General features: G+C 24.8%; 2 protein-coding genes across 2 annotated transcripts; one reads left to right on the plus strand and one right to left on the minus strand.

Annotated features, from left to right (window-relative positions):
- The first annotated feature begins 5,917 nt into the window (after nucleotides 1-5,917).
- Nucleotides 5,918-14,527, plus strand: LOC113552484 (ionotropic receptor 75a-like). Its single transcript, XM_026955360.1, has 9 exons — nucleotides 5,918-6,077; nucleotides 6,153-6,325; nucleotides 10,131-10,454; nucleotides 12,335-12,501; nucleotides 12,663-12,833; nucleotides 12,981-13,198; nucleotides 13,555-13,766; nucleotides 13,898-14,169; nucleotides 14,257-14,527. The coding sequence occupies exons 1-9, from the start codon at nucleotides 5,918-5,920 to the stop codon at nucleotides 14,525-14,527; spliced, it is 1,968 nt and encodes a 655-aa protein (XP_026811161.1).
- A 2,430-nt stretch (nucleotides 14,528-16,957) lies between these two features.
- LOC113552356 (DNA repair protein RAD50) lies at nucleotides 16,958-26,318 on the minus strand. The gene is made up of 22 exons (XM_026955217.1): nucleotides 26,106-26,318; nucleotides 24,117-24,344; nucleotides 23,898-24,029; nucleotides 23,432-23,547; nucleotides 23,258-23,370; nucleotides 22,088-22,430; nucleotides 21,566-21,762; nucleotides 21,260-21,504; nucleotides 21,056-21,195; nucleotides 20,854-20,979; nucleotides 20,695-20,788; nucleotides 20,395-20,604; nucleotides 20,079-20,216; nucleotides 19,848-19,999; nucleotides 19,201-19,777; nucleotides 18,931-19,137; nucleotides 18,227-18,400; nucleotides 17,836-18,160; nucleotides 17,665-17,753; nucleotides 17,465-17,598; nucleotides 17,264-17,392; nucleotides 16,958-17,174 (listed from the first exon to the last, which is right to left on the minus strand). The coding sequence occupies exons 2-22, from the start codon at nucleotides 24,339-24,341 to the stop codon at nucleotides 17,129-17,131; spliced, it is 3,912 nt and encodes a 1,303-aa protein (XP_026811018.1). The 5' UTR covers nucleotides 24,342-24,344; nucleotides 26,106-26,318; the 3' UTR covers nucleotides 16,958-17,128.
- Nucleotides 26,319-26,661: the final 343 nt, after the last annotated feature.

Genomic DNA, 26,661 nt, shown 5'->3' on the forward strand with positions numbered 1-26,661 from the left:
TGTTTATTCTGAACATTTTTAGTAATATACTAATACTAATACTGGTAATTATTCCTGATTTCATAAACGTGGCGTCTACCATTTGTTAATATCGTTAAGATTTCCTTAAAATGTTGTATTTGCATTTTGATTTACTATATAATTAATAACTGTTAGTGCCTTAGTTTTAACTTTTAATTTGAAGTATGGACCGTCGAAAAAGGCTAAGTGGCACTTGTTACAAAAAAACAGTACTCGTTGAAAAATAAAAACTTACCTGCTCTTATAAATAGTTGTATGAAAATTCAAGACATGTTTAAATCTTCAACATTAACATCTGAAGGTAAAATGTTATTTTATTTTAAAATTTTTTTCATTAAATATGTGTGGGTATATAGGTATTATATTTCAAAACTAGTCACTTTCTTTTTGATTAATTAAAAATTCGGTACTTATAATAAATACAATTTAAAATTCATTTGAAATCGGATATAAAAAAAGACAGATTAAATATACTGACAATCCTAAATACTGAAAATGGTATGACTATAAAACATGACTATATAAATGTTATTAATACTTTGGTGCCAAACATGTTCTTAAAAAATTGTAAATATTTTATTATATTTCCATTATCATCATTTGTCATGGTCGATTAATATTTTCACAAAAATTATATTTTTTGGGAATGGAGTAAAAGCGGAAAAATTATGTTGTCCTAGTATACAATTTTTTTAAATTTGCTCCTGATTGTAAATCATTTTTATCATTCCGCGAAAGCCAAATGATGCTTCGAGGATTTTTATACATAACGCGTGGCTTATAAATACGTATATATACTTACGTTTTCTATGCGTAGAATATCCATAAATACATAAAAACTGCATATATGTTATGTAGTATCATTTTTCCTAACGACGGTCTTTATCAATGTATAATGAAACGATGAGAGGAAGTTTTAAAATACTATCGGAATCTAAATAGTATTAATACAAATATATTTTCAATATTTATGGAGTTGTATATTAAAATACGTAAGTAATAAAATAAAAATATTAAATTTTTTTAGATAACATAAAATATTTACTTTTTGAACAACAGTGAAAAACTATGCAGTTTTCTGTAGAATTGACAAAATGTGCATTTTAAACTTATCATTGCATATAAAAAATGGATATTTAGTTTGGTCTGCTATAAATTATATAATATATAGAACAATATGTAACTCCTAGTGTTTAAAATTTCTGAGTCCTAATTGTAACAATATAATCCATAGAGTTTCAATTACCATTGAAACATGAAAAAAAAAAATTGTTAAAAAAAAAACATTTGTTACATTCTTTATATTTTAAACCAAAATGTTCATAAAAACATGATGCTGAAAATAAATTTAATCAACAGATTATACATTTTTAAAACGTTAATATTTTTATTATTTAAATGACTAAGATTAATTTTAAAATGTATGATCTCGTTTACTATCATAATCTAACCTACTATTTTCTAAGTATTTATTTATTAAATTTTTTATTAAAATCGGCGACTAACTGAATTTATATTTTAAATGCCTATATTTTATTTAATGAAGTTTTAGTACCTATAGCTATCACGAACCATAATATCTAGTATAATTGTGTATATAAATTTGAACTTATTAGATGCATCAAAACTTTAATATTCATTTTAAATTCTAATTAGTTTACACTTAAGTTTAAATTTAAATTTTGAATATTTTAAAATATTCATTTGGTTTAGGTAAACTCTTTCGTTACCTATATTACACTCAAAAAATTTAATTAAAGTTTATGTTTGTTTGAATTAGTATTTTTTGTTTTTAAATGAAACTTCTTTATGGAGGATATGAGAAAAATATTTAGTCACATGACCGACTAATTGGTGCGTACGCAACCAAAAAGTTCAAAACCGATTTCAGTCAAAAAAATCATGGCATCAGTGTTTTGGGACCACAAAGACGTCATATTGATTAAATATTTACCTCAGGGTGAGACCATCAAAGCAGCAAGGTATTGTGAAACCCTATAAAAATTAAGGAGAGCTATTCTAAATAAAAGGAAAGGTCTGTTAACAAGAGGAGTCTGCCTGCTGCACGACAACTCCAGACCCCACACAGCCAATGTCATGAAACAATTTTTAGGCTCATTTGGATGAGATGTTTTGAACCGCCCTCCGTATTCCCCGACCTGGCGCCTTCAGATTACCATTTGTTCACTTCCCTGAAAAAGCACACGTGTGGAAAAAAATTGTTTACTGACGAGGAGGTGAAGGGGCGGTCGAGAAGTGAACAAAGGAGGTGGCGGCAGACTCGATCGACATTATTCACTAGAAAAATTTTTGTGACCACAGTTTTCAACGTACTGAACTTGTTATGGTCTTGTTATAAAAAAGAGGAGTAAAGCTATACAGAAGTGTAGCGAACATAGTAAAAATATATTCCCTGCGATTGTGAGAGCCTCAGTGCACCTACTTTCTGGATATGCCTCGTACAATTAAAACGGATAACTTTTTCACATTACTCATGCGATAACTAGTTCAAAGAAGGATAATTTGTATATTCCGTGATGAGGTAACTCGTAATTAAAGTAAGTACCTAAATGGCATATAATTAACTTGGACTTATATAGTTTCAATTAAACGATATTCCCGAAAAAGAGTTAATCGTTTACATGTGCGGATTATGTGATCTCGAATAATCTAAAGTACTCGCTGTTAAATCAAATTTCATGATTTTACAATATTCCCATTAATCGTGGTTTTTGGGTTTGTATAAATATATTATATGTTACATATTATGACGTATTTAAAAAAATTCCAGGACATAGCTGCATTATTTTTACTTATAAGTATTCTTGTTCTAAGTTTACAATATTGTCATCGTCATTCGTTTGCGACCTGTGTCTTCGTCTGCATCTATTTTTGCGATCTGATGTACAACTTGTAATCTTATTGTCTATAAGTATTAATATTTTTGATCACTGTTATCAATTTAATTAATATGTTTTCTGATTATTATTATACCTGATGCCTAATGCTTATATTACTAGCATGGTGCATAATGCGGTTTATAAAGATGAAATAAATTTACTTTTAGTAAATATAATATTATATTAATATTGGTAAAATGATATCTACTATATAGATATTTATAACCTATATTACTTATAATAGGTATCTATTATTAATAATAAATCTATTTTGTCATACATTCAATATTAAAGCAACTACAACACACTATTCATATTTTTTAAAGCTTAAACACAAAAAAAAATAGAAAATCATATGATAAAATAAAAATATTTAGACATTTCAAAAAAATTAATTTGTTTTAATAATCACTTATTGCTATAAGTATGTAATTTTTTTTCTATTATCTTTTTAGAACTAAAATAATAACGTTTAAAAATTTTAATAAAATTAGCAAAATTAAGAGAGAGAATCTTTTTTTAACAACTATTAATTATTCAACTCAAATGTCATATTATACTCATATAAAACCAAAATTTTAACCTGAAAATCATTTTCATTATCTTAGTAAATACAAAAAATTAACCTTAGGATAAAGCTCTGTATTGAAAATTTTAATTTTATTAAGTAGTACTTACTTTATTTATAGTGGATAGTTAGTAACAAAGTTGCAGATAAACAAGTTAAATTATTCATCCTGTCCCCAAACATACCACTTATAGACATCTCATTATAAACCAATATTAAAATACATTTTGAAATAAAAATATATCTTCATGTCATATATCTTCTTATTGAAAAATATATGGAGCAGTCAACCAACCGAGTTAAAACAATCGATCATAAGATGAAATAAAAACCTAAAAATTAGCATGGAAAATGAAAAAAAAATAAAGTTAAAATTGAACATGCTAAACTCTATTGGACAAAAGAGACCCTACTGAATGTCAATCTTTCATTCCTTTCAACTACCTACCCTAAAAATTAACATAAATTTAATGAACATATAAAGATCGCAGAGAGAAACATAAATAAGTCATATTATTTCTGAGAATTTAGGTCCAAACTCGACCAATGAATGGAGTAACAATTTTTTAATTTTTTTGTTATTTTTACATAAATAAATTTGTTCTATAGCAGTTTTTAATCTGGCATTATTTTTTAGACACCCTTATATTATCTATATTATTATCTTGTCATACAAAAAACAAATCTTATTATAAAATTTATATTGTATAAAATATCTATGTCTAAGGTATATCATTTGAACATTACGTGTTAATATCCTAAATATTTCAATTTGTTAAATATCATGTAGGTATATATTATATACATTTATATAATATACTCGTATAGGAGTGCTAATGGCTCAGTCACTGAAGTGAATTTTTTTTATAATCAATAATGATGTAAAAAAAATACATTGTTAAATATTTATTTAGGCTAATGGATATTCAATAGTATTGAATTATACAACTATAACATTTAAATAATCTAATAATATTATACTTATAGTATTTAAAGTAACACATTTTACATAATTTTAGTTGATTTATTACATACATTCCTTAATGTTTATTGAATTTTTTTTTTACTTTTAAAATTAGTATTTATAAAAAAATAAAAATTGTAATTTATGCGTTGAAAACTAAGTTGGATTTATTTAGTTATTTAAATACACTATTCAAACATTTTATTCAGTTGTTTAATACTTATTTCATAAGCTAATACATTAACCGAAATGAATAGCAGCATTTTTGATAATAGAACTTAAGTATAAAATGAATAATCAATATTTACCCAATTTCACTGTCGTTTATGTGAAAAGTATTCAAACAGAAACCTACCCTTTGTATAATATCAAAAGGAATGTAAAATGTACAATGGTAAAATACCAAAACATATAAACTGTAAATAAATGTTAAAATAAGATTATTTATAGTGTATGAGTTATCCATTTTTATTTGATTAACTATTTGTTCTTTTATTTGAGGTCAAAACATTTAGTATTTTTTTAGTATTTTGGTGTATAATTTTTGTATATTACAATCATAAAACCATATATCAATTTAGAAATTAAAATTATTCAAAATAAAATATTATAAATTAATGTAATCATACTGCGTGTATGATACGAATTTAAGAGGTGCCAGAGGGATTTTTTTAAATATTATTTTGACAAAAAACATATAGAATTAAAAACGCTTCAATATATTTTCATGGACATTTTTATTTATCTCACGTCAGTAAAACTTTAGGTTGTCAAAAAATAGGTATATACAAGCATTTCAAATTTTGAAAAATATTCTCAGGTATTATTATTGTTCTATGTTTATTCTAAAATCTACAGATATATAATTGTATTTGCAAATTATTATAATCAATAATTATTATTATATAGATATTATTACATTATAAATTACAACAAGTTTTTATGATTAATAATAATGTATAAACACGTATTATACTTATATTTTTTTTTTAATCATATTGTAAACTAAGCACATTAATAATGCTTTGATTTAAAAATCACCCATTTATTTTGAAATTATAATATATGTCTGAATATTTCATTGAGGTTTACCATAAAATATTATAATAAAAAAATATTAATAATTTGTAATACTCACAGTGAATATTCATTAATTAATTACATAAATTATGTTTTGACGTAAAAGTCACCCACTTATTTCAATTTGACATTGCATTTTTGAATATTTTATTGAAATTTTCCATAAAATATAAAAACAAAATACATAGAAATGTTTATTAAAAATCCCTTTGATGTAATTTTCATAACAATCCTGTCAAAATTAATTGTATAATATTACCCAAATTATATTTATACAATTTCGTTAAGTACGTTTAATGTATATGTATGTGTCACATGTATGTATAAAAAAAAAATAAGTTTCCCCAAACCTTTTCTGAACAGATAATATGCAGTGTTGAAAACATGCCCTACATAAATGTAGTATTGTTGTTTTTGGCCACATGTACAATATCTGCAAGTCAATCTGACAATAATTTCGATGCAAAATATAAATTAATGGAACAATTTTTAACGGCCAAAAATCTAGACACTGCTCTTTTGTACACGTGTTGGTCACTGCCAGGTAATAAATAAAATTTATTTGGTTATTATAATATATTGTTATAATCACCGTAGTTGATTTTTTGTCATACATTAGATCGAATAAAGCATATGGAAAAATTCAAAGAAAAAAAAATAGCGGTCTTATACCGCAATAAAGAAGATTTTTATGGAAATTTGAAATTGGATGAATTGTTCACAATAACACTGTACTCTCCTTTGCTAGGAATAATTGTTGATTGGTCATGTGATGATGACTCACTATTTAAGGTATAATTAATAAATATTTATTTTTATAGCAATATGGAATAAAAATACTAAAAATAAAAATATATTATTTCCGTAAACTAATAATAACTTAAGATAGTACCAATAAAAATTGTTTATAGTACCATAATTAAATGTATAGTATATAATATATATATTTCAACAGCAATGAAGCTTCAGTGACTTTTATTTCTATAATAGCGTAGGTATTTTTAGATATTTTTTTTTTTGGTATCTCGCCAAAATAATGAAAAATATATAGTGAAAGGAAAAATAGCAAATTAAAAATATCGAAAAAAGATTTAACAAAAATGAATTATAGCGAGAGAAAATACATTGAATGATTGAGAAAAACTATAAATAATAATATAACCATATTTCTTGTAACTATATTTCTTATTATTTATTCTTTGAGAAGATAATGGGCTACACCGAGCATTTTCACGGGGTGGGGTCTGAATATTACCAAATATTAGTTAATTATAGTAATACGAGTACTTAAATGGTTAAGTAATAACTAGGGAACGGATTTAAATACTCTAAAAAACGAGAAAATGCCTTAGAAAATACGATTTAATACACCCATAACAGAAATTTTTTTATAAATGCACTAAAAAATGCTTATAAAATTATTTTTAACATTGAAAATATTCGTTTAATTATATAAATTGTTATTCTTAGGTATTAATTATTTGTATCATTTTCATCATTTTTTAGTTCTCCTATCTTTTTTTTATCCTGAAAATTATTTCTAAAAAATTAAATTAATATATAATTTAAAATTTAAATAGATACATTTGTTATACTTTTACCTTGTGTTTCATAATAATACTGTATAATCAGGTGTTGCTTAATTTTTATCAAATTTTATCAATTCCAATATATAAAAATGAATTAAAAATATAAAAAATGTCAAAAAAATATAAAATAAAAGTTATATTTTTTTTTTGTATGAAATGAACAGGGACGGATCGGAATTTTAGACCGGCCCGGGAAAATAACATTTTAGTGGCCCACTTGCAATCATATTTTTGTAGAGGGCAAGCGCACAATACTGAAAGTGGTAATTTTTTAGCCCTTTATAGGAGCGGTAAATATTTATTTACATTTTTTGGTGTATTCATTGTTCTTACAAAAATGATTATATTATAAAGATATAGTGAGGTTTGAATAGACAGATATATGATAGGTACCTAGTTGTTATTGGTTGTAATTCTTAGTTAAAACTTAAAAACTATTTGGCCTACTTTAAATATATGTGTACTGTTTTAAAAATACTATAATATTACTAATTACATTACTTACATACTAAAACACATATATTACCAGTATAAATAAACAATATTAATTATACTTATATATATTATTAGAATTGCATATTTAGTTGGTAAACTAATATATCAATTCGACAGTATTTATTACATTATTATAAATAATTTAAAATTTAAAATAAAAATATTCTTATTATTCGGACTACAGGCCTATGCATACTTGCATTGTTCAAATTCGCCGTCGTCACCCACCGACTACTACCGAACGCCCACAGGCGACAACCCAAATATGGAATAACAAATTATTTATAGGTTTTACTGTTCACGGGGGTTGATTTTTTGATTATAATTATTATTACTTATAGTAATATTTATTATTCATGTTAGTTATTGACCTATTACTTCCTAGTTTGTTATTTAAAAAATAGCAATTTTTGCTATGAGAAAAAATTACAAGTTAAAAAATAAGAAAAAAACATCTATACTTTATTGATGTTACTTATTAGTTAGCGATAGGCTACAGCTGTAGAATTTGGCGTACCTACGTAGCGGTCCCATAAACTAATTAGCACGCGACCCATTGGGAATTTCCCGATTTAGCGATGGCCCAATCCATCCCTGGAAATGAATTTTGTGCTTGGAAAGCAATGTTTTTGGAAATTTAGAAAAAATTACTTTTTGCATTTAAAACCGTTCCTTACAATACTTTATTAAATTTATATTTGAATATTATATAATTTATAATTTAATATGTTTTAACTATTTAAGGACATATCGCATCTGACATTATGAAAATTGATATGTTGAGCATTATTTAGAATATATTAAACAGGAAAAAACATGTTATTAAAAAAAAAACTGTATATAAATATAAAAAAATCACTCTTCGTCTAATAATGATAACGATAATACAAATTATTTAGCCTAACAATGTAAAATTCGTAACTAAAAATTTGTAATTTGTTTCTATAAAATATACGAAAATAAGTTTAAAAAAAAAATGTTCAACTGAAAGCGATTTATTTTATTTTGTAACACAAAATTACAATATTCTTCAAAAAGTGTAACTTATATTTCATAGCATCTTTTACGGGAAGATTACACAGTTTTTGACCTTCAATTTGTGGCTCATCAAAAATATTTACCATATAACATACTATATTATACACATTTTATCACACATATAATATTTACACAGATGACTTTGTGTAAACTCATGATTTTTTCAAACTTTTTCAAAAAAACTGAAATAATTGTTTTGAGTAATAAAAAAACATAATTGTTTAAATAAATTAATTTATTAATATCTATTGTTTTCCCTCGTAAAAAAGTGATGTACAATGTACATATATTACATTTTTTAAGAAATACTACACGGTAAAATTAATGTCTTTGAGGTGACATTCCCGCTTGAACTTTTAAAATCCCCTTATAAAAAGGTGTTGTGAACATACAAATATATATACTACTCCTTTTGTGAATAAAAATAATATAAACAAATTACATTTCACTGTTTTGAATTTCGTAACAATGTAAACGTGGCTTTTATTATTTTCGCTATTTTCGCATTCACTATTTTTTTCACCATTTTTTCCTTGAATCCTTTTTTTTAATATAGGTAAATTTATAAAAATCATTAAAAATTTAAAAGGAAAGAAGAGTAAATCTCAGAATTTAAAATACTATTTCAATTCATTATAGCTTCATGTTAAACGTTTATAAAACAGTTATATAACAGTTAATTTTTAAACAACTATACATATTTTTAGAGAAAACTTTTTAAGAACATTTTTAAAGTACTGTAGTTATATAAAGACATTTGAAATTTTTAATTTTTTTAGTTTTATTTTTATAGATTTTATTGATACAAATATTCATTCAAAAATTTTTTAATTTAAAACAAGATATTTTTTGTATAGATGTGTATAAATATTTAAAATACTAGGTGCAATTTATTTGTATAGGCATTTTAAATTAAAATTTATCAATTCATCAAAATCACGAAAATTTACAAATTGTTTCGCAGTTAAAAATTATAAAATGTGCAATATTTATAAGTAACATTTGAAATAAGTTTCTTGTCTGTGGTTAATATTCATATCTAATATTTGAGAATTGCATACAAGGTTTTCAAAATTAAAGTTTAACGTTATAAGATATTCATGCACAAAATGATAATATATCATTAAACATTTTTATATTTTAATAATAATCAAAAATTTAATTTTTTGTATAACTTTTTCTTGTTTTTTTTTTCAGTTAAATAGACTTATAGTACGCATTTTATACTACAATGTTTTTTTGATTAGACATATTTTTATTTACAATTAATGATAATTAAATTTAGTTATTGTTTATCAATAAATGAATATAAATCAAATATTATAAGTGTTCCTTCAATTATTTTAAATATTTTCATAAAAATATGTTCAATATAACTATTAAAATGAGTGAAATGTAGCTACCTACTTAATAAAGTTACTAGTTTAAAAAATCGTTTAATATAAATATTAAATATTGAAATTGTTTATGTTAAGTTTTCAGAAAGTTGGTTATGGAATGCAAGTTATCATTGGCTTATGGTAATGAGTGAAAAATCAAATAACAACATTCAAGGTTTTTTAACATCAAAAAATATAAACCTCACTATCAGTAGTGAAATTTTATTAGCATATCCTAATGTGATGGATGACATTATTACTAATTGGCATATTTTTGACATTTATCGTACAGCTTTCGAACCAAGAGGAAAACTAATGATTGATGCTGTAAATAAAACTTTTGGTATATGGGGGAACCGATTATGGAAATTTGATAAAAGATCAAATTTACAAAATTTAACGTTAAATGTTGTTACTATAGTAAGTATGGCTTTAAATTTAAAAATAATTGCCTATTGTTTACTTAATGAAGTTATAACTTATTCAATATACTTGTACGAGAAAGAAGAATATAAAAAATATTTTGTGTAATAGTTCAAAGAATATATACATCTTCTCCAGGAGAGAATACATTTAAATGTTTTATTTAAAATAACATTTATATATATTACTAATAGAATAAATATAAAATAATAAAATATTTAAATTATTGGATGAAATTAGAATAAAAAAAAAGTGAAAAATAATAGTTATATATATTACTGTCATAATATAATTATGAGCTAATTTTAGCGTGATTAAAAGGTTCGTAAGATATGTTAAGAGATATTTAACTTAAGTCGCCCAACGACAATATACCTAATAAATCCAGATATAACTTTTACCACTGTTGATCTCTGTATTGATATTATATAATTTAATCATTTAATTTTATTAAATAAGAAATTGTTTTGTGGTTAAAATAAAATAATAATATTTTTAAGAGTAGTATAGTTTTAGATTTTCAAGATAGGTAACGCCTTACAATAACATAATGAATTTCAAAACTTATTAATAATCCTGGATCCAATTTTTATATAATAGAGTCAAGAAATAAGTTTTTTAGACTTCTTACGTTGGTCCAAAGTACCAGACTAGAGTAGGTACTAGACAATAAATTATTAGAAAACGAGTCATATAAATACAGAATAACATATTATTATAATTAATTTATGTTACTAGTTACTAGTTAGCTAGTTATATACATAGAAATGTAATAACTGAAGTCTATACAATGCTATTATATGTCTAAGAAAAGCGATTATGGTACTTAAGTGCAAAGTTCCAAAGTGTTTTGATAATCTTAATTAATGTGTAAACTATCGTGACTAGAATTCTCGTAAAAAAAGACAGCAACTTTCTAAAAAAAATTTAATATTTAATTTACACTTTCCACATCATGTTATGTTATACAGTTATATTAGAGAGCTTGAGTGAAAAACAATGTTGAGAACTAATATATACCTATTGAATATTTAATGATTAATTTCCAATTTTTTAATCAGACAATAACTCATTTGGATTTTAAACTGTTATAAATATTATTTATATTAATGTGTACCTACTACCTATAATATCCACTGTTTAAATACGTTGATTGAATATCTTATTATTATAATATTGTAATAAAATGTGAATATTTAAGTACAATTTGGCTTAATATAAATAGACTATGTAATTATAATGTATCTATTAAAAAGAAACAAAAACGTTACGACATTTTTTATTATTATTATTTTGTTCCCCTGACAATAATATAATCCTAACTTAAAGTAGGTACATTTTTTTAACGAAATTAATAAAAGATATAAAGTTATTTATAATATTACTACAACACTTGAGTAAACTAATAAATTAATAAATATATACTATATTACTATACTAAAGTGTACAAAATAATGTGATTTTATAAATTGTAGAATTTTAGAAAGATAAAAAATGATGCACATCTAAATTAATTAATTAGATCGTATGCGGAGGCGTGCATGCTAGAGTCGGTGTATATTATAGGGTGGGTTGCTTAATCTGTAAAATCGTGCACTGCTAGCAGAATTTAAATGGTTGAAAAAATTGTTTGTTAAATGTTCGAAAAACTTATTTATTGTGGTTATCTGAAAGTATTTATGAACAGCCGCAATACAAATCATGGAGCGTTTGATATTATCCTCAAAACTTTTGATTGAAAAACTTGGATTTTGTTTATGTGCATTTTAGCAAAATTACCACAAATAGAACTTCATGTATTTATTATGGGTGTACATTTTTCTTGTAAAGCATGAGTGAAAATCGTAAGATAATATAGTTATATAATAATATTTTAGGGCAACCCATACGGCGCCTTGGCTAATAAAAATGGCACGGATATTAAACCATCTAGTGAAGAACTGGTTAAATATTTAAAGACGTTTAATTTGGATCGCTTAAACTCCGTACAAAAATTTAGCTTTGCCATAATGTATCCGTTGACGAGAATTTTACTAAATATGACGTAAAGTATTAGTACAGATATCATAATATTATGTATCATATTATGTACTCCTCTAACCTATAATATATTGCATGTTTGCATGTATAGTATCTAAAAAAATATCTTCCCTATGCATAACTATGTATACTACTGTACATAATATGTGTATTATGTCATACTAGATTGAAAATTCAAACGACGAATTCGTGGGGTTACAAGGTTAATAACAAATGGGACGGAATAGTTGGACTGTTGATGTCCGGAGAAGCCGATTTTTCTATAAGCATAAATGCGTTGAGGTCTGAAAGATATGAAGTCGTCGATTACTCTGCTATTTCCACTTGGAAGCATTTGTATGCAAAGTTACTAAACATTTTAATTAGTTTAGGATAAGATAAAAACATTTGATGTTAATTTATACGCTTTAAACTGAATTTAATAATATTGGCAATTGAATTGCTAATATGTTTTTTCTTCATTGAAAATAACTTGTTCCTCAGACCTTGTTTCATCTTCCGTCATCCACGATCGTCTACGGCGTCAACGAACATATTCTTACGTCCGTTCGAAACAACCGTTTGGTTATCGATAATATGTATAGTGATATTGTCTGGACTTGTTTATTGTACAATCGTGCATTATGAATCGAATCAAACGTTCTCGTTGAGAGTATTAAGTGACATCGTCCTCTTAAAGATCGGCACGTTATGTCAACAAGGTAGATATATAATAATGTTCTTAGTGTCTACCTACCTATTACAATTTATCATATTAATCTGTTCTTTTATCTATGAGTCTATGACTAACAGGCACGTATACAAACGAAATTTTCGAGGGGGGGGTTTACAAATTTAGCAATACAAATTGTGCCACAACATAATAAAACAATTTTTTCCTCGTAACTCGAAAATATTTTAGGGGGTTGAACCCCCCGCCATGTATACGTGCCCGATGACTAATGATGTCGATGTATTATTACCCGTTGCGCATATACGTAAAAGTGTATCACATTTTATGTAATCGAAATGTATTTTTTAAGATATGTTGTTTAATACAGATACGTTTTATTTTTAGGTACAGTCATGGAACCTACGAAATTCAGCAATAGGCTAATTGTCATTTTAATGTTTGTGTTCAGTTTGGTTACGTATCAGTTTTATTCATCGAGTATTGTCTCCGGGCTATTGCGCCCGACTGTAATGAATATTGATTCGGTTCAAAAACTTGAAGAAAGCGGATTAGACGTTGGCGTTGAAGATTTCAATATTGTTACTAAAGTGATTGAAGTACGCTAAATCATATTAAATTGTACATTTGCATGTACAATCTATTGTGGTCTTATATTTAAATGTACATTGATTATGTTGTGTATAGTATACCTATTTAATATCATTATGTTGAATGTGTATGTGTAAAGGTATACGGAGAAATTAATCCGTTTTTGAAAAAAATTGTCGACAATAAAATTAAACCAAAATCAGAGTATCTATTAGCTAAAGATGGAGTCAAAAAAATTAAAAAAGGTCACTATGCGTTTTTCACCGATCCGGCGACTAGTTATTGGTTAATAAACGACATTTTCACCGAGAAGGAAAAATGTGATTTATCGGAATTGCCACTCCACAGACATGAAACTACTGGTTACTTGGTTCAGAAAAATTCTCCATACAGAAAATTAATCAACTATGCGTAATATTATATTATTCAGTTATTGTGAAGGATATTTCAACAAGGAACGATAAACAAAATTATCAATTTATGTACATTATTTTTCAGAAATGTTATTTTATTGGAAACTGGACTTATGCAAAGAGAACTCAGTATATGGCATGCTGAAAAACCAAAATGCACCGCTGGGAAAACTACAACCGAAGAATCTTTAGTTAGCGTAGAAATTAAAGACATAGCATCACTCATAGCTTTTCTGATCATCGGGTTTATTGGTTCTTTCACAATTCTAGTACTGGAAATAATTGTACATCGCCATGAAACAACAATTACAGCTATCTTAATAAAAAACCGAAACACCTATTCATCTAAAATATAAAAATCGCTTTTTAAGTGTCAATTTTACGTATACTATATACGTTTATAATTATTATGTAACCTTTATTTTGTTTTTTAATGTCACAGGCAAGTGTGAACTATAAGAAATAAGTTTACGGCTTAAAACAACATAATTATTTATTATTTTGATTCTTATCTTTAGAAATTATGTTTTCTATAATATATTTATTTAATATCAAATGTAAGAACATTTAATATGTACTAGGTATTTATGAGTTATAGATTAATTGTTATTTTCCTAAATTTATTTTAACATTTTCTTAATTTTGTCTTTTATATTTGATTATATAGCATATACAATTATTTTTACTATAATTATGTTACTGTGGTTAATACTGGTATGCTGGTTTTTAAATGTACTCACGCTTTTGTACATAATATTTAGGTTAATTTTTAAAACATACACACCTCCTTTTCGTGACTTTATAAGATATGTGTAGGTATATACGGTACACATAATAAATTACAATATGTTAAAGAAAATGGACAAACGAAGTAAACTGCCCTCACGCTTATAAATTATATTCTGTGTTATTTTAATAAAAATAGTTTTGAGCACAATATGATCAATGTGTTTTGTAATTATTGTAAGATCGCCAAATTTTCAAACGTTTTTAAAAGTTTGATAACTTAAACCACTATGTTTTAATAATTTATTGAAAAAAACATAAGCAATAAATATTCACCTAAGACTTAGGTATTCGATCCAATAAAAAATTACTAAAGTTTCCAGTGCTATTTTTTTGTCAAGAAAGGTTTTTTTTTTTTACTTTCATGTACATTGATACCAGTCTTTTTTGTATTGCACGTGAAAATGGTGGAATATTAAAAATGCCAAATTTCACTGTACTTTTTACTAGCTGTCTCTAGTTGTCTGTCTGTACCAGAGTATACAAGTTATCGAATGACAACGATATCGGATATAAATATAAATAATATAATATTAAATTATGATTGGAATTTCTTTAAATAATTATAATCGTAAACCTCTCGATATCTGTCACGAATATAATGTAATATGTTTAATGTTTATATATATTATATAGGTAATCATACAAAAACCGTGTACTACTACGGTACGGATATGACATAATACGATTAATTTAATTATTGACATCAAACTATTTCATGAAACATCCAAGTAGAATAATATTAGTAATCAATAGCCTCACGGAATACGTGAATGATAACACATACAGCTTCATACTTTGGTCTAGCATTACGTTTGTTTTACATGTTTTTACTCCACTTATTTGAAAAATCCGATTTTTAAAATTGAGGCTTTTAACCTAAGACCTAACGCAAATCTAAGCAATTAACTAAGCTTGAGTACTTACATAGCATAAATATTCATACTTGAATACATAATTTAAAAAAATTAAATTAAATCCCAAATTCACCTTTTTCTAAATATTGATTCTTTATTTTTAAAGAATTTTTGTAGTGAACACGGTAACAAGGGCATAGCCAGTGGGGTGGTCAGGGTTCAGACCCCCCCTCCCCGAAATTTTTTCTTGAAATAAGATTGAATAGGTTTAAATGCCTATTATATTTAAAACTTGTATAGGTACTAGGTATAACATATTTATACTCTAAGTCCCCCCCACGAAAATATTTTTTTGGCTACGGTCTTGCACAGTAAATGTAGCCTTTTTTAATGTTGTTTATAAATAAGTAATGATTCTACAGCTGCAGCCCTACAGTAAGATAAAATATATGATTGTTGAAGTGGTTTGAAATAATTGACAAAAGCTAGGAGTTTCAGTCTACATGACTAACTACATTTTCCAAGACCTTTTTGACATCTACAATCAACCTTCTTCTAATTTTAATAAATGTTGGTTTTGAGCTGTAGTCTAAGAAACAAGGTTGTCAAACATCTTACTTACGTCATTCTCCAGACTATTTCAGTTTCAGTTTCCTCATTCTGTTAAATGCGCATTTAATTCTTTCACCACTATGATCAGGAATTGCATCTGAATTCTGGAGAGATGTCCAGATTGTAGTTTTAAACTGTTAAAAACCCGTTGCATACAGCGTGCAGTGTGGCTTTATCATACATAGAGTGTTAAACATATAACGACATTTTTATCTATAATTTAATTTGCAAATGTTTGTAAAATTGACGAAATTTTTAAAATTCTAACTTCAGACGTCTGTAAAAAAACATTGAAAATTTATAATTAGATTTAATTTTAATTTCACTAACAACATCTTGAAAAAAATTGTTATGATGGTTATATTTTTAAAATTGCATCACATAAAAAAAAAAAATTATTATTAACATTTGTTTTAGAATTACAGCAAAGTTAGCAGGCATAACAGTCATATACATTTCTATCACCACACGCAGAAGACAGTACCTGAAATAACACTTATAGGAAACAAAAAAAATCAAAACTCACCATAATATACATAGAATATTAAAACTATATTATATATTATTATACAAAATTAATGGAATAATTCCAATATTATCATAACAATGTAGTACCTATAAAGTAACTATGACTAAAAAATTGTGTTTAATTATTTAAAAAAAAATGTATAACATTCTCTTAAGTCTAATTTTCTCATCAACTTAGGGTAACAATTTTATATCTTGTTCACACACAATTGACATTCCTCTACAAAAAAAAAAAATTTTAATGTAATTAAAAACTTCAATAATTGTATATACAATTGATATGCTTAAAATTTACAAAAATAAACTTACTCATTACTTCTTTTCACCTCATAATAAGTATCAACCATATCTCTGGCAGATAATTTACGTAAGAAATTAGCATCATGAGTAATGATGAGTAATTGGAATGATTTTTGAGCGCTGCGACGTGTTATAATTCTTTAAAAAAAATTATATTATTTATATTTTTATTATAACAAATAATACTGTATTTATTTTTATTTAACATACTCTGATAATGATTCAGCTAAGCTTTGAATATTAGATTCATCTAAATTTGTAGTAGGCTCATCTAGTGCAAGTATACCACAATTTTTACTGAAAGTTTCTGCTAATGCCATTCTCACAATTAAGCATGCCAAAACCTAAAAAATATATATAAAAAAAAAAATCAGACAAATATTAAAAAAAAAAATTATGTTCACTTATACTTTTTGGCCTGCACTACATCTCCCCCGCATATCCAATTCAACATCATTTTTTATCTGTACGACTCTATAATTAAAGGTTCTTCTCTTAACTAAACAATAAATATACTCAGTTTATAAAACAATTTTCAAAATAATAATTAATGTATCCATATTATTTAAAAATATCATTACGTGTATCTGTTTGTATTGGTTTATCATCAGAAGATGTTCTTATTTGAATATAGTCAATGTCATTACCAGTATAAATATCTCTCCATAATTTTTTAATAATAGTATTAATACTTTGCATCCTTTCTTTATGAAACCGATTCATAGCCCATTCAAGAGCTTTGTTGTACTTCATTAAATCTTTTTCAACGCGGCTTAATATTTCTAACTGCACTTTTTCATGTAAATATATGTCTTCAGAATTTTTGAAATGAATAGCTTTCAACTCTTCTGTGATTTGCCCAATGATATTCTCCAGCTCTTGTTTTCTACCAAGAGATTTATTTTTCTAAAAAAATAATACATTAGATCTTTGTCGTCGTCAATCATTCAATAGAAAACTAAATAATATTACTTCAACTAATAAACTTTCAGCATTTTTTCTGTTGATCAATTTTTCACTGATCAAACTGCTTACATCCATGGTTCCAACATCTTCATGAAGTATGTTTATTTTAGATAAACATTCAATTTCTTCTTTTGATTTTAGTCTTAATTTTTTGTTATTCTCCAAGTCTATTTTTTTAACCTAAAAAAAAAAAATTTTTTAATAAATTAATGAAATATATTTTTTAATTTTAATTATTAAATACTATTTAAAATATAATAGAAAATTAATTGGTACTATGATATAATATTGAACAGAAAAAAAGGTTTAAAATAATACTGGAAAATGTTTATCATGTACAAATGTTTCATGTATTAGAAACGAATAAACAATAAATAAATTTATCGATTTAACTATAAGATAATAGTTTAACTTAAGCATATTAGCATGATAGAAATTAAATGTGCAGCGTAACCATTGTCATCAACTATTTGACTGCATAGATGATAATAAATACATACATTAAATTATATTAGATGTTATATTCAATTCTGATTTAGTCTTCTATAAATCAAGAGCATATACAACAATATGCAACTCTTACAACTTTAAAGCCCTAATTTTACATATTGAATTATCGTCAAAATATGGGTAATAACTTACATAATATAGTAAATAATTTTCAGTATTTTTAATTTATGTTTAATGATAATATTAAAAATAAAAATTACCTCTTGATTAGAATTATATTCATTTATGGAATCAATTTGTTTTTGTAAAATTTTCTGTTCTTCAATATAATTCATTTTTTCTTTAGTGAGATCATCCAATAATTTATTTGTTTCCTTAATGCGCAGAGTCCATTCTTTTTTTTCATAATTATCAATTGAAGACTGCAAATTATTTATTTCTTGAATTTTTTTTTCAAGAATGTTTATCTGAAAATGTTTAAATTATTATAATGAGAAAGTTTGATAACTTATAATAAGGGACACAATTACTTCTCTTCTATTATTTTCAATTTGTCTGCTTTGTTGTTTTTTAGTTTGCTCAAAAGTATTTATACATGTATTCAACTTTTCTTGTATTGGTTCCATTGTTTCTCTGGCATTGTCCAATTCTAAACTTAATGTTGCTTCTAGATTCTGTAAATCTTTTAATTTATCTATTACACTCTTTTCATCTTGCATTTTACTTTTTATATTTAATTCATCACTAGTTATTTTATTTTGTTGTGTTTGTAATTTGTGTAAGGTTTCAGTATATTCGTTTAATGCATGCTGTTTTTTTTCCAAAACATTGCAAATTTCATTTATAGTATTTTTTAAAGAGTTCTTTTCAGAAATTGTTTCTTGAAGATTTCTAATGGAACCAGATTCACTTATTTTTGTTGTTAAACGCTGCTCTTCTTTTAAATATCGTTTAACATCATTATCAAAACTGTCAATCATTACTACATCAGATTGAATATTCTTTGCATTTGTTTCATTAGTTTCTAATTTTCCATTTTCATCTGATAATTTAGTAAGTTCATCACGACATTTTTTCAAGTTATTACTAATAATTTCAAGTTCATTTCTAAGAAAAAAAATTTTTATTGTAAAATGTGTAAATATAATATAAAGAATATTAAATTAAATAGATTTACTGAAGTTTAGGTATTTCTGTTTGTTTCAAAACTGATATTCGAGTATAAGTAGGTCTTAATTGTTGAAGTTTTGATTGCTTTTCCAAATGTATTTCTAATTGTGTAGTTGTCATTTCTAATTCACTTGGAATTTTATGTACTCTCATATTTAACTGTAATGACAAGTTAATATTAATAAGTAAGTACACTTTAGACATTAGTCTTAAGAAGAGTTATAATTTTAAAACTAACATCATTAATCAGTTCAGTCACTTCATCAACAGAACTAAAACATCGATGACATAATGGACAATTAGGATCCTGAGCTTCCAAATTTTTTATGTACCGCCTAAAAAGATGACCAGAAGTTGATACAGAACCTTTTTGAGCCTATAAATATATTTTAAAATGTAACTGTTAAAATTAAAAACCAAATTAAAAATTAGTTATAACTAAACAAGCAGGTCATAATAGACATTTAAGCATTTTATTTACCTGGGACTAAATTCAGATTTTAAATATAGCTTTAACAATATAATATATCAATTAACAAATAAATTATACTTACTTGCAATTCTTCTACTTTTTCATTGACTTCTTTTAATATTGTTTCATATTCTTGACCTTGACACATATCACTTAGAGCATTCTCATCATCGGAAAGATCTATTTGTTTTGTACGCAATTTTTCTTTAGTGTGATTATAATTTGCTTCTAATGTAGTTAACTGTTTTTGTTTTTCTGCTATACTTTTCCGATTGCATCTGATTGTCTCAGACTAAAATTTTAAAATAATTGTATTTAGTAAATGTTTTTAATTTATTTAGTTATAAGTATAATATAATATATACTAATATAAAACACTTACTAATTTATCTAAAAATGATGTAAACTCAAATTTGAGTTTTTCCTGTGGTATAAACCCAAGTAAATCTTTTAACACACTGTTAACTTTGTTTTTACTAAACAATAACAAAATATATTTATAATTAATTTAATCATTTAATCATTAAATACTTCTACATACAGTATTTTGAGTTTATTCTCTAATCCAGCCTTATTCAATAGAACAGTATCAAGCTCTGCTTGTACAACACTTAATAACTGCAATTTTTGTACTTCTTTTTCTATAATTTCTAATTGTATATTTTGTCTAAAAATATTAAAGTAGTTAAATAAAAATTATGGTTACTTCAATAAGAATATTAAACAGTATTAAACATATTTACTCATGTTTTTCCGCTTTTTTTTTATTTATTTCTGTTTTAACATCATCAATATTGAATGATTCCCTGAGCATATTTAATTTTGTTTCAATATCAAGTTTTGATTCTTGTAAAGCTGATAACTTTTCAGCTGAATGTCTTACCTTAATATTAAACATCAATCATCAAGGTAATATTATTTAAAATTTACAAAACAAATGTATTTACTTGTTCGATATTTTTTTTAAACTTTTGAATTTCAGAAGTATTTTCCAAAATTTGTTTTTCTTTGATTTTAATTTCTTGATCTAGTTTTGCTTTTTCTACTCTCATTGAATCAATATTTGATTGCAATTTAGTTTCAATTTCTCTGTGTTCTTTTTGTGTAGATTCTAATTGATCATTCATAGAAATTAGACTATTTGAAAGATTACTTATCACTTGTGAACGATTGAATTCTGTTAAGTCTGGCACTACACATTCATGAATTTTAGTAAAAAATTAATTTTAAACTATAAAAAACTCAATATTCACCATTAATTTGCATTGCACTGCTTAATTCAATTATTTTTAGATTTTGTTTTTGTACATTATTTTGGTTTTGTTTTTCTTCACTTTGATATCTTCCTAAATTAACTTGTTCTTTGCTTATATTTTCTTGAACTTTATTCTCTTTGGTAATTGCATCATTTTTTAAACAAATAAGATTATTTTTTTCTTTTTCTTTTTGACTGTACAAAAATAACTTAAATAATTAGAGGTAATATCTTCAATGTAATACTTGTAAATGATATAATACTAATTTAGGAATATGTGTTATAATTAGTTAGTAAATAATATTAAAGTATTGTAATTAAAACAAAATACTAAAAATTAACAAATAAAATATGATAATATTAGATGTAATATTTACTTAATACATATTTTATTTTAACTACACCTATAAAGTTTCATTATTTTAATATTTAATTTAAAATATTTTTTTTAAACTTACACATAAGCCCATGGTTATTTAATCACTTCTTATCCAATAAATAATTATTTTAATTAACTTACAGCAAATTTTTATTAAAATTCTCTAATGCTTCATCAAGATCTGAGTCATTTCCTTTAAACTCTAGCTTGATCAATAATTTCAATTCCTTCTTAGCTAATTGAATAGAGTTCAAAGTTCCTTCAGCAATTAATAATTTATTTTTTAAAGAAGAAAAATGTTCTTCTTTATACAAAATTTCTTTATATATCTCATCTAATGGCTCTATTTCTTTTTCTATATTGTTCATTTTTTGTTGCAATTCATCTAAACAACATTTTTTATTTTCAAGTGTAGCCCTTTTATTACGTGCTTCTTCTCGATATGTCCAATAATGTTGTATATTATTATTGGTTGCCCTTTTATCTAAAAATATTTAATTATAAATATTAAATAGTAAGATAGAAATACCAGCATAATTCTAAAGTATAAATCAACAATCATATAGATTATTCAATAATAAACTACATGAAAACAGAAGAGAAATACAAATGATGAAAATTATTTATGATAGCTACTACATTAGTAGTATCTTTTATGTATTATATGTAAAATAAACCGTGATAAAAAACCTTAGTAAAAATGTGGCATACTCAAAGTTAACATAACAATGAATTCAAATATTAGTCTTATTCACCTGGCTAAAGGGTGCCTTAAATATTTATTCAATATTAGGGAGAAGGACCATAACTAAAATGTGCAGTTCATTCATTTATGAGTATCACATAAACATTCAATTTTTTTTTAAACTAGTAAAACAAAGTATGATTAACTTAACACATTATGCATACCACTCAAATATGTTCTTATATTTTCATGTACACAACTACACAATTAATAAGTAATAAGTACAGTAAAACCTCGATAAGACGGAATATTTATTTTATATAACATTGTTTGTGTTGGTTACTTTACAATGCTTAAGTGCCCAAGTTCAAAATTATTAGTAATTACCATCACTTAGAAAATGGATTGACATATTCATTGCTACTTATTGTTTTTCCAATAACGAATAAATTGTCTATTTTTTCATCACAATCATAAAATAAATTGTATACATAATATTGTAGTTGATTTTTTTTCATCATTAATGTTTTAATTTTATAATTTTATAATAAATAAATACCTAGCTGTAATAATCAAAAATTATTTTGTTTAATTTGTGCTTTTAATGTGCATATTTTATATCTCACCTCCAGCAATACCCTTTATTTCTGTTTGAATTTGTTTAATGCATTTGTCATATTTTCCTACATCAAATATTGAATCAAATTTTTCTTTTACTTTCTTATCTTCATCTAAAGGCCTGTGAAAAAATGTTTAGATTTTAATTGTTTATGCATTAACTGCAAAAATTTTAAACATACCAACTAGAGTCCTCTTGATGACAAAAAACAACATCTTTTAAAATAGATTTTGAAACGCCTAAATAAGTACACATGACATCATCAAGATCTGCACATTTGTGTGAAGTACTTTGACCCTAGATTTGTATGTAACATAAATAATCAATGTTAAAAATATATAGAGAATACAAACATATTTATATTTATTTTTAATTTAAAAGCAATAGTTATTGACCGTTTTCAAAAAAAAAAAAAAAACCATCAATGTTTGTTTAATTTGGGAAATTAGATGGTATTTTCAAGTATATAAACAAAGGTTCTCCCTAATTACTTCAAGAATAATTTATATTTATATATATTGCTCAATTTTTAATCAATAAAAATACTCTCCTTTCAAAAAAATATATTATTATTTTTTTAATATTTCTTATAAACTACTATAAAACAAGCATTGTTTTTTTTTTTATTTATTTATTTATTTACTTACTTTTCTAGAAATTGTTTGATCGAGCGATTTTGTAGTGACAGTTGTTAACTTTTGAGTTGATTCCAAAGTCTTAGAAACCACCACACGAGTATCTTTAGTATCATAAAATGATAGTTTTACATTGCCTTTTACCTAAAACACACATAAATATAATGATGTTGTGAAAAAAATTATAGTAAGAAATAAAAATGAAACTCAAAAAATATATATGATAATTACAGTATGATGATCTGATAGTTTAGGATCCCAAACAAAACCACCTTGTTTTGTATATCTTGGTAGATCTGAACATGTGATATACTTTAGACACTCAATTATAGTAGTTTTTCCACAACCATTTTGCCCTAAGATCAAAGTCAAAGGTCTTTGAAATTTTAAAGTTTGTTTTTCATCTGGATGATAACTTCTAATACCTTGAATTGATATTGATTCTAATGTAGACATTTTCTAAAAATAAAAACATTTTCATTTTTATTATAAATTGAATATGGTTTTTTTTTCAATATTTTATATCAACATAAATAAAAATATTCCAAAATCACAAATAATAATTTTTTTTTTTTATATATTGTTATGAAATTAAAATATTAAAATATAAAATATATGGAAATAATATTCTAATTTTATTTGATTATTAAAGTTAATTAACAATCTAATGTTTAAAATAATAAAACTAAAAAATTGTTCAATTCTAAATGAATTGTTTATTTATGAGAGATATGTTACAATTTTTAGATAATAACTATAAAAACTAAAAACATGATCTGAGATACTTAACTCACTACAGATAGTTTAGATTTGAAAGAATTCAAAATTGTATGTCAGTAGTTCATTATATATGGCAATTCAAAAATGTACTTATTATTTATTGCTAGAGCAGTTTTTATTATTTCTTGTAAGTTTTATTTTTTTAAGCTTAACCTTATACATAAGTAATCAATTTAAATCATAATTTTTAAACTAAATCAAAATAAATCTCATGTTGTGTAGCTTAACACTATTTACAGTAAATTCATTTGAAATGGAAAACATTGCGAGTAATTTAGAAATAATTAATTTTATTATATATTGAAAATTTTGGAATATAAAATACTCAGTTTGTCATGCCTATTATATGTTGGTAGCTCAATATAATATTTTAGTGGTAAGGTATTTACCCAGGTATTTAGGTTAGTGGACAAACAATTTTTAAAAATTGTATGGGTTGGTATAATTTAGTTCAGTTCCACTGTAATTATGATTCAGTTTTAATATCAAAGTCAGCATAATGTTCCATAATCGTATGAAATTGAGACTAACTTTGAAGTTACAATATTATCCATAAGCATGCACATGGGAAAGGCAAAGAGGCACCTGCCTCCCCTCCAAGATTTTCAACCCCCAAGGTTTGCCATCAAAGTATTTAATAATTTTTAAAAAAATATGCGTTATGCAAATAAAATACTAAAATAATGTTGTACTATTATATATAATTTTATATTTTCTAATAACACAGCTTCAGAAATGTTTACCGGTTTGTTTTATGAAAATAATAGCTGCATAATAGTGCCAAATATATACCGTAACCTCAAACCATCTAAGCACTTAAACTTGATAATGCAATTTAAATATCTGAAAATGTTTAGTATTATATTTTTTTATTTAAAAAAAAGTCAAATGGTACTATAATATTTTTATGTTTAAACCTATAATTGTAAAAATTGATATAACTATGCCTAATATGATTTAATATAACCACATCCGTGATTTTGTGTAGGTATACCTAATTATAATTTCAAAAATCATTGTCCAACCTCAATTCCAAGGCTGGAAAAACCCAGGAGCTCCAAGCTATGGCAGTATTGTCTCCACTATGAGTCCTGCACACGCTTATAGAGTTATAGTTAATAAAACTTCTTTACATTTAAGTGATTATATAGATAAAATAATGTATGTATAATAATGTAAAACATACGTTAACATTTTATAAAAATGTAAATCTAAGAAAATATCGAACTCAAAAAAATTTATGGTTCTCATTAACTGATCATTTATAACTTATACAAAACCATTGAAATAATTTATTGATGGAAAATATTGTATAAGTTGTTTAAATTAGGTTGCTGGTAGAATTAAAATTGAACCAGACTAAATATAGATCAATAACAAACAAAATTAAACATAATTTCAAAAGTTACAAATCTCACATTAATTATGTTATATACTCACTACATAACAGTTTTCCAGAGAAAAAGGTACAAATCTAGCACCTACAATGAATTAGATTACAATAGAAAATTACTATTAGAGAACGGAGAACAGAGGTAATCCACTAGGCACTAGTCAGTTAGTAGTCACTAATCAATGCCTACTCAGTTGTAGTCGTAGTGTATACAACTGTATTGTCACTCACTGTAATACATTACTCAAACGATTCAACATTCAAATTTCAGATGTTTTGAAGTCTGAAATCATGTCTGTGAAGATAATGCCGGCAAAACTATACAGGTTATTGAGTACCTATACCATGGTTGTTAAGGCTGTTAAGAAACTATATTGGTCGATGTCCAAGATACAGATTTCTATATAGGCCCTATGATTGGTCGAAACATTTGGAGCGAAAATTTAAATTATTACAGACGTATTATTTATTTAATATTATATAGAAATATAGAATTTTCAATTTTGATACTTGTGTCTCGTAATACGCTAAAATATGATAACATACAGTTTGATATTTAACATTTTAACTACATTTCATAGCAATGGCATAATTAACTATTAA

This window comes from Rhopalosiphum maidis, chromosome 2 (genome assembly GCF_003676215.2).
Source record: "Rhopalosiphum maidis isolate BTI-1 chromosome 2, ASM367621v3, whole genome shotgun sequence".
NCBI classification, from domain to species: Eukaryota; Metazoa; Arthropoda; class Insecta; order Hemiptera; family Aphididae; genus Rhopalosiphum; species Rhopalosiphum maidis.

What these genes read in the sequence shown, in the direction of transcription:
- LOC113552484 (XM_026955360.1), top strand. Translation starts at nt 5,918, where the DNA reads ATGCCCTACATAAATGTAGTATTGTTGTTTTTGGCCACATGTACAATA. An exon ending in CACGTGTTGGTCACTGCCAG is followed by an intron (nt 6,078 to 6,152) that starts GTAATAAATAAA and finishes GTCATACATTAG; the next exon opens with ATCGAATAAAGCATATGGAA. An exon ending in CGTTAAATGTTGTTACTATA is followed by an intron (nt 10,455 to 12,334) that starts GTAAGTATGGCT and finishes ATAATATTTTAG; the next exon opens with GGCAACCCATACGGCGCCTT.
- LOC113552356 (XM_026955217.1), bottom strand. Translation starts at nt 24,341, where the DNA reads ATGTCTACATTAGAATCAATATCAATTCAAGGTATTAGAAGTTATCAT. An exon ending in ATCAAACAATTTCTAGAAAA is followed by an intron (nt 23,548 to 23,897) that starts GTAAGTAAATAA and finishes ATACAAATCTAG; the next exon opens with GGTCAAAGTACTTCACACAA. An exon ending in TTAGCTGAATCATTATCAGA is followed by an intron (nt 17,393 to 17,464) that starts GTATGTTAAATA and finishes TTTTTTTTAAAG; the next exon opens with AATTATAACACGTCGCAGCG.